This window comes from Thermobia domestica, chromosome 8 (assembly GCF_964235325.1).
Source record: "Thermobia domestica chromosome 8, izTheDome1.hap1.1, whole genome shotgun sequence".
NCBI classification, from domain to species: domain Eukaryota; kingdom Metazoa; phylum Arthropoda; class Insecta; order Zygentoma; family Lepismatidae; genus Thermobia; species Thermobia domestica.
In genome coordinates, this window is record NC_137461.1 from 228134460 (window position 1) to 228152909 (window position 18450).

At 36.7% G+C, this 18450-nt stretch overlaps 1 protein-coding gene across 12 annotated transcripts in view; it reads left to right on the forward strand.

The window, feature by feature from the left end:
• mtd (TLD domain-containing protein mustard) overlaps positions 1-18450 on the forward strand; it is a 1050893-nt gene that overhangs the window by 810453 nt on the left and 221990 nt on the right. For all 12 annotated transcript variants that reach the window (XM_081769482.1, XM_081769479.1, XM_081769474.1 and 9 more), the window contains one exon: positions 18135-18357. In XM_081769482.1, coding sequence (XP_081625608.1) covers positions 18135-18357 — 223 coding nt within the window. The remainder of the gene's footprint in view (positions 1-18134; positions 18358-18450) is intronic.

Sequence of the window (18450 nt, forward strand, 5' to 3'; positions counted from 1 at the left end):
CTACTTTAAGCAAGGGGGCTCGGAGAGTTCTGACTTCGTACTTTCAGACGAATTTGATTGCCAATATGTATTAGAGTTTACGTGTGTGGTTTTATATTCTGATCTAAGAAAGAAACGCGAAGGGACGGTATCTCCACAAAATAGATAAAGAGTGGAACAATCTCGGCGCTATTGTTACTGAATATCTTTATAAATTTAGGAAAAAATTATCTAAGTAGTTTACAGGTACAATAGTTGGTTATTCAGGATCAAATTTTGTTCCTTGTACCTAGGAAGACATCTACGTACAAACGGATGTTGATCACATGCGTAGTACGTGAATGGCAAAAGATTTAATTTCGTCATCTGGTCATTGTCTACTTAAGAAGATTAGCAGTACCACGCAGGTGGGGTGTATTCATCCCAATAAAGATAAGTACAGTACATGCATACAGAGAGATCACATGCTACACACTTTTGTTTCGTAAATAAATATGCCTTCCGTAGATTTTGTTCTTTCAGCTGTTATGAAAACTTTCGTCACAACTACATATAAAACTACCAATCATTGTTTTCCGACTATTACAATTAGAATATTTGCATCTTAACTTTAACTCATCAACACTTATCAAAACTTAAAACATAGTTCACCCGGCCAAAAGTTACTTAACATACTACAGTACATAGTATTCGTTTCTTTTCTTAAAAAAATAATAAAAAAAACTACTCACTTGTAACCTTGTAGCAACTATACTCCTTTCCCTACTCCTAAATCCGAACTGTTATTCTTCAGCAACCTATATATATTTGTAAAATTATCATTCGATTCTATTGCGGGTGGAGTCACTACTGTCTCTTAAGAAATATTTTGACCATTCTCCAAATTCGTGACAAATGTGGAACATTGATTTTCCCCCTATATTTCTAAATAATTCAAATTGATATACAGTAAAACTTGTTAAAAGGGGAACGTGGATATGGCGGAAACTTGCCTATTGTGAACAGTTTTCATGGACCAAGCCGAGAAATTATCTTATCCATTTGTTTCCATAATATGAAACCTATTCATCTCGGAAGCGGAAAGTAATTCTTCAAGAATTCCCTAGAAACTAGGTGCATACAGAAATTTTTAAATAGTAATCCACAATAAAGAAACTTATTTTTAGTATTCTATATTCGACGTTTTAACAACTTTCTTCTTTTTCACGTGCTAAATACTATTTACAGGGAACATAGTACACATCTTTTGACAGGGTACGAATAACGGTAACGCAGTGAAAAGATGCAATAATGTCCAAACTGTATTTCTTTTCACTTCATAGCCAGTGTTGAGTGGCTCTTTGCGTAATAATCCAAACTAAGAGTTAAGGGGATAGGGGAGGATGAAAACGTGAGTTATTTATTTATTTACTTATTGAGAATATTCCTATTAAGCCTACTGACCTACAATACAATTCACTGACATTTTTACATTTTAGCAAACGAGTTTCTTTGTTTCCAAGTTTTCAACATCATGGCTAAGTCCAGGGGTGTACACACCCGGATGGTCACCGGGTCCGTACTTTACACCTCCAAAACTGTGTAACATATATTTTTTTAAAGCGATGTTCAAAATATTTATGAAGTTGAAGAACAATGCTGTGGAGGATCAAAGAGAGGGGAGCAGAGTTGTTTTCAATATTAGGAGGTGGGCAAATTTGAGGCTTATTCGGAGGGGGGGATAGTGGAGAGATGAGAATCATATTACGGTAGATGAATGATTTCTGGAGTGAACCTGTTGTATATTATAGAGCAGTGGTTTTGAGCCTAATTCCTATCACGACCCCCATATAATTTCTGGTTTGTAATAAGCTCGTGTGGAAGTTTTAATATACCTATTATGAAGATCCAATAGATAGATATTCAGTTCTTATTAGTTTCATATCGTGCCCCTTTCATTTAAATTTATTTTTAAATAACTCTGTATCTGTTGAAAATGTTAGTATACCCCTTTTTTGTTGTTCTTAACAGTATGTATAAAAATAAAAATATGCCTATCAGAACAAAATTCAAAATATTTAAAAATATTTTCCGGCATTAGATTCTAATTATATGTATCTCTTCCGCTTATCTTTGCAACCCCTGAAACCCTCTTGCGATCCCCTAGGGGTCACGACCCCCAGGTTGAGAAGCTGTTATAGAGCAAATGACGTCAATTACATCTAGGTTTCCTTTGTGGCAGTCGGACGCAAATCATTATATTTCTCCCCAAATGATACATTTCAAATCGGATTATTGGGGGAGACAGTCTCCTGCAGTTACAAGATTGGAGGGAACATGTCCCCCCTCATATCCCCGGGATTTGCGTCAGTGTTGTACTTGTTTGAATTTTTTTAACCGACTTTAGATATGTCATGTAGTTTCCGAGTTAGAGACCATGAAAATGCATTTCCTGAAACTTTTGACAGCTGATTTTTCTAAAAAGATATGCTTTTCCATTAAAATCTATTAGAAATTTTCCACGAAAATAGAAATTTAGCAAAATCTAATTCGAGAGTATAAAATAGAATTCTATTTACAGCAACTTTAACATTATTGCTAATTATTAACTCAATTTTTAGTGTAATTCAATTTTACCTTTAAGATTTAACCATGTTAAAACCATGATACAACATAATACCAGAAACATGGTTGTAATATGAACAATATTTACCCCATCTAGAACTTTTGCATGAGCAACAAGCGAGTTTCGTTTCATAGTGTGAAATTACGGTAGATTCCAAACTACGCGAATTCAATTCTGAAACTGTAAGTAGTATATCTATAACCTAATTATAGTAGAGGGTTAGCGCCAGTGGCGTAGAGAAGGGGGGAACAGGGGGCCGCCCCCCAAAGAGGTCCGACAATGTACTTTTTTACTTTTATGTTCGTAACTTTTTATATATTTTTATGTTTATATATTTTTTTTGTTTGTAATTTTTCTATGTGTACCTATAACAGCACTTTCCCCCCCCCAAACACACATCCTGGCTACACTACTGGTTAGCGCTATCCTCCTTTACGTGTGTACTCACCTTCACTGCCACAACTGATCCCTGCGGACGCACCCTTCTCGCTTCCGCTCGGGCCTCGCTGCTGCGCTTCTGCCCTGACTCCGTTAGGTAGCATTCGTGGCTTTAGTGACCACTCACTACAAATTGGTTAGTGTTTTTCACAATATTTCTTACCGTGTATGGACACTGAAGCCCCCTAAAATGATTCTTTACATAGACAAACATAATATTAACAGAAATTATCGAAATTCTAATATTTTTTCGTCCGTTCGTAGTTTTTGGTCGAAAACCGGACTAATGACCAACTTCGGAGTAAATGATAACAAAAGAAGAAGAAGAAGAAGAAGAAGAAGAAAAAGAAAAAATCCAAAGTTCGCTTTCGTTGTGGAGAGGTGACTAAACTTAAGTATGTACCTGAAATACAAAACCTCAGTTGTGGTCGTGAAGTGACATCTAGTAATTTATTGTAGTTTCGCTCTGTATTTTCAAACGTGATCTTCTGTAATTCATTGTGAATATTGTAATTATTTTGTCGGTAGAACAGTCTTATGTCCTCGCATATACAGTATAAGTCCAGTGGTCATACCCAACAAAAAATAATTTAATAAATGACGTGCGGAAAATGATGCACAGCACTTCCAAAGTAAGTGTAGACATTCTCCTTCATAGCCTATATGGCGATGGAACTATTAAAAGACAAATAACAATAGGTAGTTATTTAATAATCGGTGAAAGAGATACCAATTGCGAAAAATCAGTGACCTTGATTTTTAAATGAGAGATTTCATACGAGACTTTTTATTGGCCAAAATCATTTTTAAGTATTCTTCGATTTGTGCAGATTGAGAGTATGGGTCCAAGTAGTTATTATACATAGGGGAAAAGGGGGTAATGACTCGTTTTTTTAATTGCTCACAACAGCAATGGGAGAGAACCATGGAATAGAATGAATAGTGCTGTACATACCTACGTATGTTTACTATGAAATAACTCGGAACTATTGCGTAATTACTCTCCGTTATAAGATAGCAGACGGAAATTTGAAACCTTACACTGCGTGCAGTTACCCTGAAGTTGAGGGTAATAGCACGCAACAGTTGAGTTCTTAGTTAAATTCTTTATTAAACTTCAATATGATGATATTCCCTAAACGTATTTGTTTTCTTCGCACTTTTTATTGCAGAAGAGCCTTACGACGCATTGCTGTTAGAATTTCTGAGCTTCGGTTCTTTCCCTTCTGCTTCGCTGACGATGGTTTTTGTCTAGGAATTGTAGAAATTGCTGTTAACGGAATTATTGCGGAGAAGTTTTCGGAATTGGTGACTTCCCTTGATGGTCCAACGACTGACAGTTCAGAGACGTCACTAAATTTTTGTTTTGTCGAGTCCATTCCATCATGACAAAAGTCTGCTTCCATATTATCCTCAGTCTGATTACAGCACTGATCACTTGCAGCAAAGTCAGCATCTATAAAAACTTCTGGATTCATGGGGAACGTACCACGCTTTTCAAAGCCTGATGAGGCATTTTTAATCACGCACTCTTGTGTTCATGCGTGCTATTACCCCAAATTGCTTTTTTTTTTTTAAATCTTGACTGGCATGCGTAAATATTACAACAAAATACTAACCGTATATTTATTCTAAATTGACTATGCATACATATTGACTACAAAAATACCGTAGGGCCTACCCCAGAAGTAAGTTTAACTTAACCACTAAAGAAAACTGGTAAAATGTTTGAAGAAAAGCAAAGATTTTTAATATATGGTCATACTCCGCAGTACGTTCTCTGCAGCACTCTCCCACTCAAGTGAGGTTCGTTGGGCACGTTGTTGGTGGGGTTGAGCACCACGCAGGCCTTCTCCTTCTGCTTCTTTGTAAACAGGGGTGCGTGCAATTAGACACAGCGTGCCATTACCCCATTTTCCCCTACCCATTATAATACCTTCAACAGTGATATTTTATAGGCGGTATTGCATTCCTCGATGCAGACTTACTTTGGGAGGGCATTAATGTTGTAGCTTTCGAGTCCATATTCCTAATCTGCACCATCAATACATATAATTAATATGGGTTAACTGGTATATCGCTGGACCAATTTTAGAAATTTTACCAGATGAATTGGAGAATTCATTTTGGTTTTTGAGAAAGAGTGAGTGAAACTGAGATGAGGGGAATAGTTGAAGTTAAGGAAATTGTTGTTGTGTTTGATTATGTAAGCGGCACTATATGAATATGAATATGTGGGGGCGGGAGGGACTGTTTGGCGCAGAGGTACTCTAGTTATGGTTTTTGGGAAAGGCAGTGTGAAAATGATGCGTAAATGACAAGATTGTGATATCGTGTTTGAGTTTTATTGAGTTATACAAAAATAATGAGTCTTGTTAAAATTATGTGAAAGGCGTGGTCTACTAAACAGGTGAACAGCTTGTCGTAAGTGTAGAAACGAATTGAAACTACAGAAAAAGAGGAGCATCTAAACAAACCTAATCTAACCTATTTATTACATTTTGGTACTTTTTTTTATTTTTCATGTGGTCTGGCCATACAGCAATAATTATATATATATAGCCTATATATATATATATATATATATATATATATATATATATATATATATATATACTATCCTTTGGCTACCTGGGGGCTCCGCCCCCAGACCCCCGAGTCTGCTCGGCCTACGACCTCACATTTCTTATCTATTGGCCATTGAACTTGCTCTTCATATTTCCTGAATCTGGCCATCCGGCGGCTTCGCCCTCACACACTGTCCTTGCTCGCCTACGGCCTCGCACCCCTTCAACCCTTCTATCGTTTCTTTTCCTTGTTCAACTATCTAAAAGATAGATTTTGTATCCCAAGAAAACGCCCATTTAAATAGCATGTTTAAAAGGGTTCTTCCCCTTTTAAACCTCTTAAAAGTTAAAAAACATTCACTTTTGGCAATTTTCCTGTCGGTTATTCCTGGAAGGCCAAATTTCATCGTTCTAATCCTGCCAGAAGTGCCTAAACATTTTGGGGTGTAGAAGACGTCCCATGTAAATAACATGGGAAAGATTTTTCAGTTCCCCATAAAACCACTCTACGATTGGAAATGTTCATTTCTGATGATTCACTTAGGTAACGCTAACGAAAACGTACAAGCATACCAAATTTCAAGTTTTTATTCCAATTCTAAGTATCTAAAACATGAAATTATAGGTCCAAAAAAAGGCCCATTTAAATGACATGGGGAAATTCTTCGTCCTCTTTTTAGATCCCCTAGAAGTTAAAAATATTCACTTTTTGCAATTTTCCTGTGGGTTTGTCCCGGAAAGCTACAATCATGCAAAATTTAATTATTGTAGCCCTACAGGAAGTGCTCAATAATTTGGGGGTGTAAGATGTGTTTCATATAAATAACATGGAAAAGATTTTTCAGATCTCCATAAAACCACTCTAAAGTTGGATTTTTTAAAAAATTTTTACTGATTTAGTTAGGTAATGCTAACGAAAACATACAGGCATACCGAATTTCAAGTTTTTATTCCAATTATAAGTACCTAAAACATGAGATTGTATGTCCAAAAAAAAAAAGGCCCATTTTAACAACATAGGGAATTTTTTCAACCCCTCTTTAGACGCCCTAAAAATTAAAAATATTCACTTTTGTCAATTTTCCTATGGGTTAGTTCCGGAAAGCTACAACCATGCCAAATTTAATCATTGTAGCTCTACAGGAAGTTCTCAATAATTTATGTCAGCTCAGTAGTTTTATATATACACAAGGTGAGTCAAAATAAGTGTTACAAGCCAATATCTCGCGAACCATAAATCAAATAAGAAGAATATTAAGAGTCAATGTACAATAGAGGGGCCTAAAAAGAAGTCAAACATCAAACATGAAATTCCCCCGCCCCCATTTTGGGGAGGGGGTGTACGTGAAATTTTCAAATGGGAACATAGGTCGAGTGATACCTTCTTTGATAGATCGTGAAATATGTATCAATCAGCTTAGTACAAAATTAGGACCTCGTGTTTGACCCATTTTTTGGGCCTGTCTGTATTGTACATTGACTACTATTAACATTTTCCTTATTTGATTTATAGCTAGCGAGATTTTTCCTTTTAATACTTATTGACACCCTGTATATATATAATATAAAATGCTATTTTTAAAGAGAAATATAAGTAGGCTTAATCAGTAAATGAGGAACTTACCTCTGAAATTCCTAATAATGTTTTAAAAAACGTTATCCAAACTGTACGTTTGTAAAGACAATTTATAAGGAGGCCGTGATTGAATTTGTATGTAAATGTCTAGGTGTTAAATAATGAATTGTAATGATAAAAATGTGACATGTAAGGCTCTAGTAACATGAAGATCATAGTGTATTTCGATTATCCTCGCTTACGCACATGGCCACCGTCCTTCGGAAGCATCTCATCGCAGACCCATCAGCTTCGCCCTACTCTGACTCCATTAGATAGAATTCGTGCCTCTTTAGTGGCCACCTAGCGCAAAGTGGTTTGTGTTCTGTGCATTGTAGGTTTTATGGCATATGTTCGGATGCTGTATTTATATCTATAACGGTGAAGCCCACCTAAAGTGAATCTGCATCCAGGATATTCAGAAATGGAACTCCTTCCACAAGAAATAATAAGATACTAAGAGTGCATTTTCCGATAGAAGTACATGTTACATGAAGTCATGTATGTGTCCGTAAACTGGGATGGCACATTGATAAAATAGGCTGTTGGTACCGTTAACAATTATATAATTCTAAGTTCTCAAGATGATGCTCTAACTATATTCGAGTGATGTAGTTAATTCAGGTTATATTGGTAGAATAAAATTATTTCCAGACAATTAACAAAAAAATGTGGTAGTGTAATTCACATGAATTTAATCAACACACACTACATCTTGGCCAAACTACGACCATTAACAATGTAGTAATACGCAGTTAGGTACGCATGTTTGCATGCACCCTAGTCACTTTCTAAAGATTGTCTATGTGCTGTCCTACGCTTTTCCCAGTGTTAAAAACAGGTTGGAGACTCGTTCTGGCGCAATATTGTTCAAAATTTTCTCCGTAATGTCTTTGACCTCACTGATATCACTAAATCGCTTCTTCTGCAGATTCTTGTTTAGCCGCGGAAAAAAAAATCAGGTGAGTACAGAGGATGGGGCGCAAACACCATGTTGTTCTTTGCCAAGAACTGTCACACTGGCAAGGCCGTGTGGGCTGGGGCGTTGTCGTAGTGCAATAACCATTCCATTTCTCCATAGCTCGGGACGTTTCCGTCCCACACTTCTACGCAATGTTCTCAAGACATCGAAATAAAATTGCTGGTTCACTGTTTGTCCTTGGGGAACAAATTAGTTGACAATCTCATTAATTCATATATATATATATAACATATTGTTTTCACATTGACGTGCTTTCTTACGATGCGACGTGGTGAATGCGTAGTTTTCCTCTGCTTGTTTTGATTCAGAATCGTACTTGTAGCATAAGGACTCGTCTCCAGTCACAATTCATGTGAGAAAGTTTGGGTTGTCTTCAAGGTCAGTCACGACGAACTTCACTCAAGTATGTCTGTTCTTCTGACAGCAAGCGAGGCACAAATTTCGCGGAAACCCGTCTCATCCTCAAATCGCCCGTTGAAATGCGCTGGCTGGTACTCCAGGAGAACCTCACTTCAGGAATTTCCTTGATTGTCTTTCAACGATCTTCATTAATGACGTCTCGAACTTTTCCAATGTTTTCTTCATTTCTTTCTGTCGAAGGACGGTCAGATCATGGCAAGTTTTCAGTTAACTTGTCGCCATCTTGAATCGGGAAAACCAATCGTTGATTCATGTCCTTCCCAAAGCAGCATCATTAAAAGCTTGGCAAAGCATAATGGTCTCAGCTGCAGTTTTTTTTTTTTTTTCAACAGTCACTCAAAAATCGCCAGACTCTTGTAACAACATCACGACCAATGCAACACTACGAACGAACCGTTCAGTACAGAATGAAGCCAACTTGCAGGTTGATGCAAGATATCCCATAGTAATGTCACGTAGTGGCACAGGCTGTAACTACATCCGTAATCCGCTCAAAATTGTGTTTCCGTTTTTTGGGATATCCCTTCGTATGTATTAGGGATGGCCGGATCCGAAGATCCGGATCTGATTGGGTCCGGATCCTTTGGATCCGGATCTCGGATCTGGATCCGGATCTCGGATTTCGGATCTGGGTCCGGATCTCGGATCTGGATCTGGATCCGGATCTCGGATCTGGATCCGGATCTCGGATTTCGGATCTGGATCCGGATCTCGGATTTCGGATCTGGATCCGGATCTCGGATTTCGGATCTGGATCCGGATCTCGGATCTGGGTCCGGATCTCGGATTTCGGATCTGGATCCGGATATCGGATCTGGATCCGGATCTCGGATTTCGGATCTGGATCCGGATCTCGAATCCTGATTTTTATCCAAACCCACATCCCATCCAAATTATGATAAACATGAATATCTAAAATTCGCCGAAAGTAATGTCACGAAGTCCTGACAGTGAAGAAGAGAACAGAAAATTAAGACGAATATTGACAAGTCTATTTGTTTCCTTCATTCTACTCTAAAGATCAAATGTTTGGCTTACTTAAAAAAAAAAAAATGATCCGGATGAGAGCTCAAATGTCGAATCTAGTTCCACTCGGTTGCAGGACCGAGATGAATATTTAAAATTCCTCAATGCACCTATTTCATTGACAGTTAAGAAAACATAAACAGTTAAGACAAGTATTGACTACTTTTTACGTAAATTTATCTTGCTCAGTCTGCTCAAAATATCAAATGTATACCCTACAATTAGATTTAATAATTATTTAGTAAATCACAATATGAGCACCGGGAATAAACTATGAATTTTGGTGCCTCTTATCTAGATTTGAAATTTCGGATTCATACATAGAATCAGGCTGAAATATAAATATTTGAGATCTGGAAACCGAAACATATGCTAGTACCAAGATCGTAGCCGTTTGTACAGTGGTGTATTTACGATTTTGTTTCGGGGGGAGGCTTTGCTAACTTTCGGGGGGAGGCTTTGCCTGAAAATGTGAAAATTCTGCAAGATATTTCATATAGTTTACTATAGTAAGTAAGATTTCGGGGGGGAGGGCTTAAGCCCGGAAGCCTCTCCCCTAAATACGCCATTGCGTTTGTACCTAGGTAATGCGAGCGGAAGGCACTTGCACTAATTCCGCATGTAGTTTGAGGAACATGAGAAATTAAAAACAGATAAATATTCTTTTTCAGGAGTAAGTTGCGCTTTAACATGACTTTTCATGAGTGTTGTGTTCAAATATGAAAACTGTAATGACAACTTGTTTGAAATAAAAACCTTTTCATTTTTAACAATAAAGTTAGGTACTTTCACATTGGAGAAAAATTAGCAAGGCACATACCACTGATTAGGGTGCTGATTCTTATGGAAGCTTTCATTTGAACCGGAAGATTTCCTCATGTTAGTATCGGATTGCCACAATTCACCTTGCTGAAAGACGTGGTTTATCAGGAGGTCGGACAAGATTCTTTTGAACGTAGCCTGTAGACTGCTTCTAGTCTCAATTATTCCCATATAACAAGACTAGCCATATACATAGTTGGTTCGAAATAAGTTAAAATATCACTAATTGACCTTAAGGGGATAATCGTGATTTAAATATTCGTAAATCAGAAGAGATGTGAAAGTTAAGCGGTAAAATAAATCCGATAATTCCGGAATAAAGAGATTTATATGCAACCTAATGATAGCAATAAAACTCTTTATGTAACATTTTCAAAGCTAAAATTAACAGTTATCTTCTTGAAGAGGGTTTACGGCAACATAGAATATTACAAATCCAATTATTATAAGTAGTACCTCTGACAGCCCTGCATTTCACATGACCATCGCCCTTCATCCTGACAAGTGGGCAATTCACTTACCCACAATGACTTTTCAGGCGTTCCAGTGACATCAATATCTCAGTTTGGGTTTGGGATCATGCTTCGGTGAACCTTGACTATCACCATCAGCAGCTATTAGAGAATCAGAACTTATTTCTGTATTAGATAATGTGGGTAACTATAGTTTTTCGTCTATAGAAGTCGGAGAGTGTATGGTATTATCGCAGGAAATATTTGATACATAAAACTTAGATTGTCAGTATTTAGGAGCAACTTTTAAAATAATCAGTTACTGTAAATGTGCTACAGATTAGCCGAGAAAACCCGACAGCCATAGTCGAGTGGTCTGCGGCATTAGGCTGTGGATCCTTTTACTGTAAATGTCTTGCATTCAAATCCCGCTTCAAATGAACGTAAGCCCGATGGTAGGAACCAAAGGACTGTCGTGCCAAGAATTTAATTTGTTTTAATTATCATAAATGCCTTCTTTATTATTAAATTTTATCCAATATTTTTTCAACCAGTTTGCGAAACTCAGAGCTAGCTACTTGTTTTCTTTTTAATTCATATTCATAGTTAGCACAGCTAATCACTAAGGAAAAACAATCATTTCAATAAAATTCGCCTCGCGTCTTTCGTAGCTCTAAGTTATTTTCAGCTTTTTTTTTTTTTTAAAAAAAAAAAGAAAAGCTGAATGGCGTTTTATCACTTTCCCCTCGCTTTCCCTATTTTTTTTCTAGTTTTACCTATGTTTCTTTGCACGGATATTGTGCCTATATGCACGTGCTTAATGTGTTCGTTTACAAAAGCGGGCCATTTTTCTGCCACTATAGAAAGTAGAGTGCCCTGTATCAGAGAAATATTAATTGACGTATGTAAGTGAATATATCTGTGATGAAGTCATAATTTCTCAGTTTTTGCATCGCACATAGTTTCCTCATCCTCATTAATCTCTTCACCCCCGCTTCCTGAATTCCAGTTCTGGTATTCTTTCTTGAGCAAGGCCTATGTAATGGGAGACTGATGTCTCATGTAGGCTTATTAACTATATCATCAGCAATAAAGAAAGTAGGGTTTAATTTGCACTAATTTTAGAACATTACGTTAATTAAATAATAATAATAATAATACGGAGTGAGCTCAGGCTACTTGTTAGGATTCTTGCTTCGCAATTGGATTATACCGAGTTCGAATTCGGAGACCAGCTATCCTGACTGAGGATTTTCCAGGGTTGTTCCTCAGTTATACTGGGCAAATGCTAGATTAGTACCTTGATCTAAGGCTCTGGAGACCTTCCTTCCATTCCTTTCCCAATGTTTTCATCTGTTGATTATTACAGTGTAAAGTGGCCTCTGAGGATGTATCTGGTAGCTTATAGTAAATAAACAATAACGACTTAATATATCTTCACGAAACGTGTGGGTTAATTTAACTATAGCCTTACAGTCACAATAGATAGCTAAAGTTTTAATATTAATTTCCTGACTTTTAAATACTATTTTCATATTGTTTCAGCTTTCAATTATTTCATGTATGTTCCACCGAGAATTGAACCTGAGATCACATGAACAAATGCGAATATGTTAAATATTTTTGAACACTAATATACAAAACACAAAACGCTTCAATGATACGATGCATGGATATGTTTTGGTTACGTCCTGCAATGTATGATTAAAGAAACCTGGAGGGTGAAGAAGAAATAACAGAAATCTCTTTTATATTTACTCCTTCAACAAACTCCTGACCTCAGAAGGGCAAGCCATAAGTTAGGTAATAAAGTCGTACAACGAACACTTTTATTAATACTAATAATACTACACAACCATATCGCTCTCCTGAAATTCTCCTGTGTATGTTTAAATATCTACTGTTGTTCCACGCCAACCAGTCTATATTTTTTGTTGTACCTTCGAAGTGAAAGATTTGTTGATGGTTGGACTCTAGTGAGTCAGAAACTACTATTAATAAAGAGTTTGTTTTGTCCAGTATTCCTGCGATTAGAAGGGTCTTATCTAAAAGATATTTCATTTGTATATGAGAAAATAAGAAAGTTTATATAAGAAAGTAAATATTGCAAGGTTAAAATAACATAAAGAACAAAGGTAGCACAAACGTGTTATGGAAACATTTAAAAGCACAGCATCCTACTATATTAGTGAATCCGAAAAAAGTTTTGACGAATTTTAGATATTCAATTTTATCATCACAATTTCAGATGTAGGTTTGGATACGAATCAATATCTGAGATTCGGATCCAGATCCGAGATCCGAATTTCGGATCTAGATCCGAGATCCGAGTTTCGGATCCAGATCCGAGATCCGGACCCAGATCCGAGATCCGAGATCCGGACCCAGATCCGAGATCCGAGTTCCGGATCCAGATCCGAGATCCGAATTTCGGATCCAGATCCGAGATCCGGATCTGAGATTCGGATCCGAGATCCGGATCTGAGTTTCGGATCCGAGATCCGGATCTAGGTCCGGATCCGGCAAGATCCGGATCCGGATCTCACTGGATCCGGGATATCCGGATCCGAAAATTTTTGGCCATCCCTAGTATGTATATCGTGCTGGTTTACGTTAGGTGTGACACTCACACACACATACACAAATGTATTTATTGGAAATACTCTTTATGCTTAAAGTGGAAGTATTTGGTGTGAGGTCTTACGTTCCTTAGCTTAGATAAACCATCTGTGGTTTTACTTGAGTAATGCGTGAAAATGATTATAAGAGTTTGTTTTTTCCTTTTTCTTGAGTAAATCTACGTAACTACAGTTACGGAAGTTGATTGAAGTTATAACTTAGATTATAGTAGTTTCCGTTATTTAAGCATAAGTTAGATTAACTAAGATTCTGTTATATAAGTTCGGAGTAGTTTGTTTATTACTATTTATTATTTGCAGTTTTTTAAAGTTCTTTATTTATGCATAAACTTAATTTTTTTTAGATAAAGTGAGGTAATGTAAGAATTGTGGCGGAATATGACTGTTTAATATATGACAATTCATTTTTATGTTCTAAATTGTGTTTTATTTTATTCTAATGTTGTTCTGGAGCAGGGCTGTCCAACTTTGTTGGTATACTTACCTTAATAAAGATTAGTACTTATTTTAATAAATATCAATGTGATGCCCAATTATAATGAACCCAAGTTAAAGTGGAGGAAAGCTTAACAAAAATACAGTTTTTTTTTCAAGTTTGATACAAATAAGCTTTCCTGTGAATAATGCGTAAACGAAAAGTTTGATTCAAAAAACGGAATAGGATTACCAACTTAGATTTGCTTAGATTTATAAATCAGTTATAAAGTGATTGCAAAGTAGGCCCTATAGAGATTCTTATTTGAAGCTGTACGAAATGAGCACTGTGCTTTATACTGATTATTATTTTTTTAAACGGAATTTACCTACTAGGATTACTTGCATTGGAATCAATAGTACAAGAGCAGACCACTGCGGGGACTACTTCTCATGACTTGCCGGTCGATTAGTAGATCGCGATCGATGGGTTGGCCACCGCTGGTCTAGAATCTGTAAGAGCTACTGTATAGTATTAGACCTAATGTTGCAAAGTCGCTGATAACGTCAACACAATGACTTCATTATAGACAACTGTGAATGGATGCCCGGCTTAATTATTAACATGGCGGAATTTTATCGTAGAATTATGATGAGAAAAGAGAGGATATACCAGACTGTATATGAAATACTAACTTTTTATGAGAAATGGGAAATTTCAAAAGTTCGTCATTATTGACTTGTTAAAAAAAAAAAATCTTACTGAGATGAAACGCAAACAAAGACACACAATTAATCCTTAGAAGTCCTCCGTCCCTTTTCTAAAAAGCTGAATGTACATCTAAAAGATTGCTGTAGATATTTGTTTGTGAAGTTTTTGTGTTTGTTACCAGCTGAGAGCTCCCATGCACCCCATTCCAGACTTAATGTGTACAATCAATATGGTGACCCTCAGCTGTTGGCAGGTTGCCAAAACCGATAAGATGTGCAAACAGGCTTTCTAGTCCCTACAAAAACAGTTGCTTCACAAACATCTATTTGATGCAGTATCATCTAGTAGTATTTACCTAGGCGAATGAAGTATTATTAATAATAAACAATAGAATTTTATATTTATATATACTGCTTAAGTATTAGCAATAGGCTACTGTTAATATTTTGATTTCTTAAATACTGGCGCGCGAAACACTGAAACGCGAACATAAAAGAGAGAAGGAAGCAAAGTGTATCTTTGTGCTAGTTTAATTTCCAGTAGTTTAGTTAATACTAAATTATACTAGAAACAATAACTTACCGGAATCTGTCAAATTTAAAAATGCATTAATCAGTAAATCAGTTCCATATATACCATAATTATTGCATTAGAATTAACGTCTACTCAAACCTGTCCAAGATAGAGAAATGAATACCATAGCTCAGTGTGATAGAGTGCTTACCTTTGATGGAAAGGGACCCTGGTTCGATCTCGGGGGCGCGGTGGCTCACTGGTAGAGCGTTCACCTCCAGTGCTTGGGTCCCTGGTTCGATACCAGCTCGCGCCATGTGGACTTTGTAGTGGACAAACACCGTGCTCGTGGGTTTCTCGGGGTTCTCCCGTTTCCTCCCACTTTCTTCATTCCACCATTTCATTCATTTCTCATCCTCACCGTCTCCTTTAGCCTAACCGGCATAACCATGGGACGTAAAACTCAAACATTTCATTTCATTTCCGGTTCGATCTCAGACAATGTGAATTTGTGGTGGGGAACATTATGTTCATCAATTTCCTCGAGATGCTCTCGTTTTCTCCCACATTCTCAACCCAGTGATGCCAACCTGAAACGTAAAATTCCATCTGGAGAATCAGAAACTCCCATTTTTGTCTTGAATTTCCCATGTTATACTGATTATAAAATTTACATATGTAAGTACTGTAACTTGCCTTTTTCAATACTATATCCGTAAATTTCGATCTTCTACATTTATTAAATGTTAACGAAAACAATTAGATTTTGTTGTCAGGATTTAGTATTTGCGTTATGCTTTTCAACCATAATTTTCTAACGAACATAACGATACTATGAGAACTTTATTCTTCTGTTATTTTGTGTGGAACGTTTTCCAAGTTGGTTATTTCTCATTTCATATTTTACTTTCGGTTAATTACTTTCTTAAAAAAAAAAATACCAGAGCACGATTTCTGTCTTCGAGGCTTTTTCTCTAAATCACAAGTTATTTCTTCACTAGCATGTGTGCATTTTCCGGTAACAAAATTTGACAGTTAGTTCTGATTTCAATATTATTGAGAATTGATTGGTCTACTTTCCTTTCATATAGAATTTTGTTGCTGTCAATGAAGTATATATTTGAAAAATCCCATATATGTTTCTACGAAAATTCCCTTTATCTCTTTTCAAAAAATTGTCAAAAAATCTCACAAAATGGGATTTATCTCACGGGTTGGCATCACTGTCTCAGCCTACCATTTTTTTCATAGCCATTCACTTCATTAATGCTCTATCTCCGATGTTTTTATACTTCCACTTATTTGGTATGTGGAAGTGAGTTAAAACATTGATTTTGTTTTCCTTATTTTCATCGTGCAAATAAATTGAATCCCTCCATGTTTTCAATTTTTGTAACTGTGTTAGGAGATGCACTTGAGTCTTCATTCAGAGATTTGATGTGGACATTTTTGTGTGTTCTATGATCATGTAAAAATGAAGTATACATAAAGGTCTGAGTTTTTCTCGGGGTAGGGTGGGATTGAGGAGTTAATTATCATCACCTTACAGTTTTAAAGTACGTCCAAAATGAATAAATGACAATTCCCTTAGCTTGAAGTAACTTTTTTTTTCCGTCTTATACGTACATTCAACCTTCCGTGCACTCCATAGTTAGCAGCAGATAGGCACTCCAGTGTGAACGACCTGACGTGAAATAATGGTTGGAAAATTGTCCACAAATTGATGTCATGACACTTTTCTTTATCTCAATAACGGTTTGCGTTTAAGTTATCCTGGTTGAAATACAACAATGATACAACGGATAATATCTCAGCGAAAAATGAACTAGAATAACCTTACTTGTTCAAGGTTATATTATTGACCCCTCAGTAGAATTTAAATGTCAGTCTTCCATAAATAACGCAAAACCCCTGTGTTATTAGAACTTCATGATGAATGGGAGCGTTACTCACCAGTTTCCACACGATTTTTATAGACAGTTTTCATACCTAACTATCCGTTCAAAAATTTTTATATATACGCTGTTCGGAAACAAAACATAACATAAAAAAAAAAAATGAATCCTCACACGAAAACATAAAAAAAAAAGACTAACATGGGTGCACAAATGCATTATTTCTAAGCTATAGCCTGCCGAAAATTGGCCGGAACGATAAAATAAAATAAGGATCGTAAGTCAAGGAAGAAAAGGGGTATCAAGGTTGGGTGAAAGATCATAATGCTTATTTTGAGCCTAGATTGCATTAATATACTAGGGAATATGTGATCTCCCAAGGAAGCACACTTCTTTGCAGTGTATTTTGAGGACTGCAAAACATACTGTCTCACAGCCTCAATAATCTCAGCCTTACGAGCACTGTTAAGGCGGCCGGATGACATTTCTTTTTAACGCTGAACCTATTGTTCGGAAGTTCTCGACCTACTGCAAGATGGTCTTTTGATCAAGGAATAGCAAACTTTAAGCAAAAAGCTCTTTGCATCGTAATCACAGAACTGCTTGGAAACATTTGAACTGCGCACACGCGATGAGCTCTGATCAAGCCATAATTATAACTAAAAACGGCAGGAGAGTAGTGAGCGAAATCGATGTCCCCCCCCAACCCTCTCTCCTCCATTGACACCGCTATAGCCGATCAAAATGTGGGAAGTTTTATTGGCTCACCCTGTAGTTACACCACTGACTATAGCCCCGAAATTACGAAGCAGTGTTGTTCTACATTTTTTTTTTCGTGTTTTCATAAGAAAATTAGTTCCCCAAAGTGTTTTGGTGTTATTTTCCTAACACTTGGTATAATGAAGTAATTAATACTGTGAGTAGTGACATGTTCGTTTTCCATGGTCTACAAGAAAAGTTGCATATTGTCTGGATAAATACTGTGCATGCTAATACTGATTTATTTTTGTATGTATCCTTGTTCATTAAGAAATGGTACCTTGTTTTTGTTACAGGTACAGGCATCAGATACTTTGACATCAGTAGCTGCCCGGTTCGACACTACGCCTTCCGAGTTAGCCAAACTTAACAGGCTTGCTACCAGGCTAATCTTTCCAGGTCAAGTTCTGTTTGTGCCAGACAAAGAGAAGGCAAAGTCATTGGAGGAGGAATCGCAATCGTCCAGTCCTAATGAAAACAAGCCTCAAGAACTTCTGCTACCGCCTCCTGAAGAGAAAGGTATTAAACCAAATATATATTTCTAGTTGTATCTGCTCATGTTTAGTCCGAAAACATGTGAAGTATGAAGATGCCTCTGGACGCTATAATATT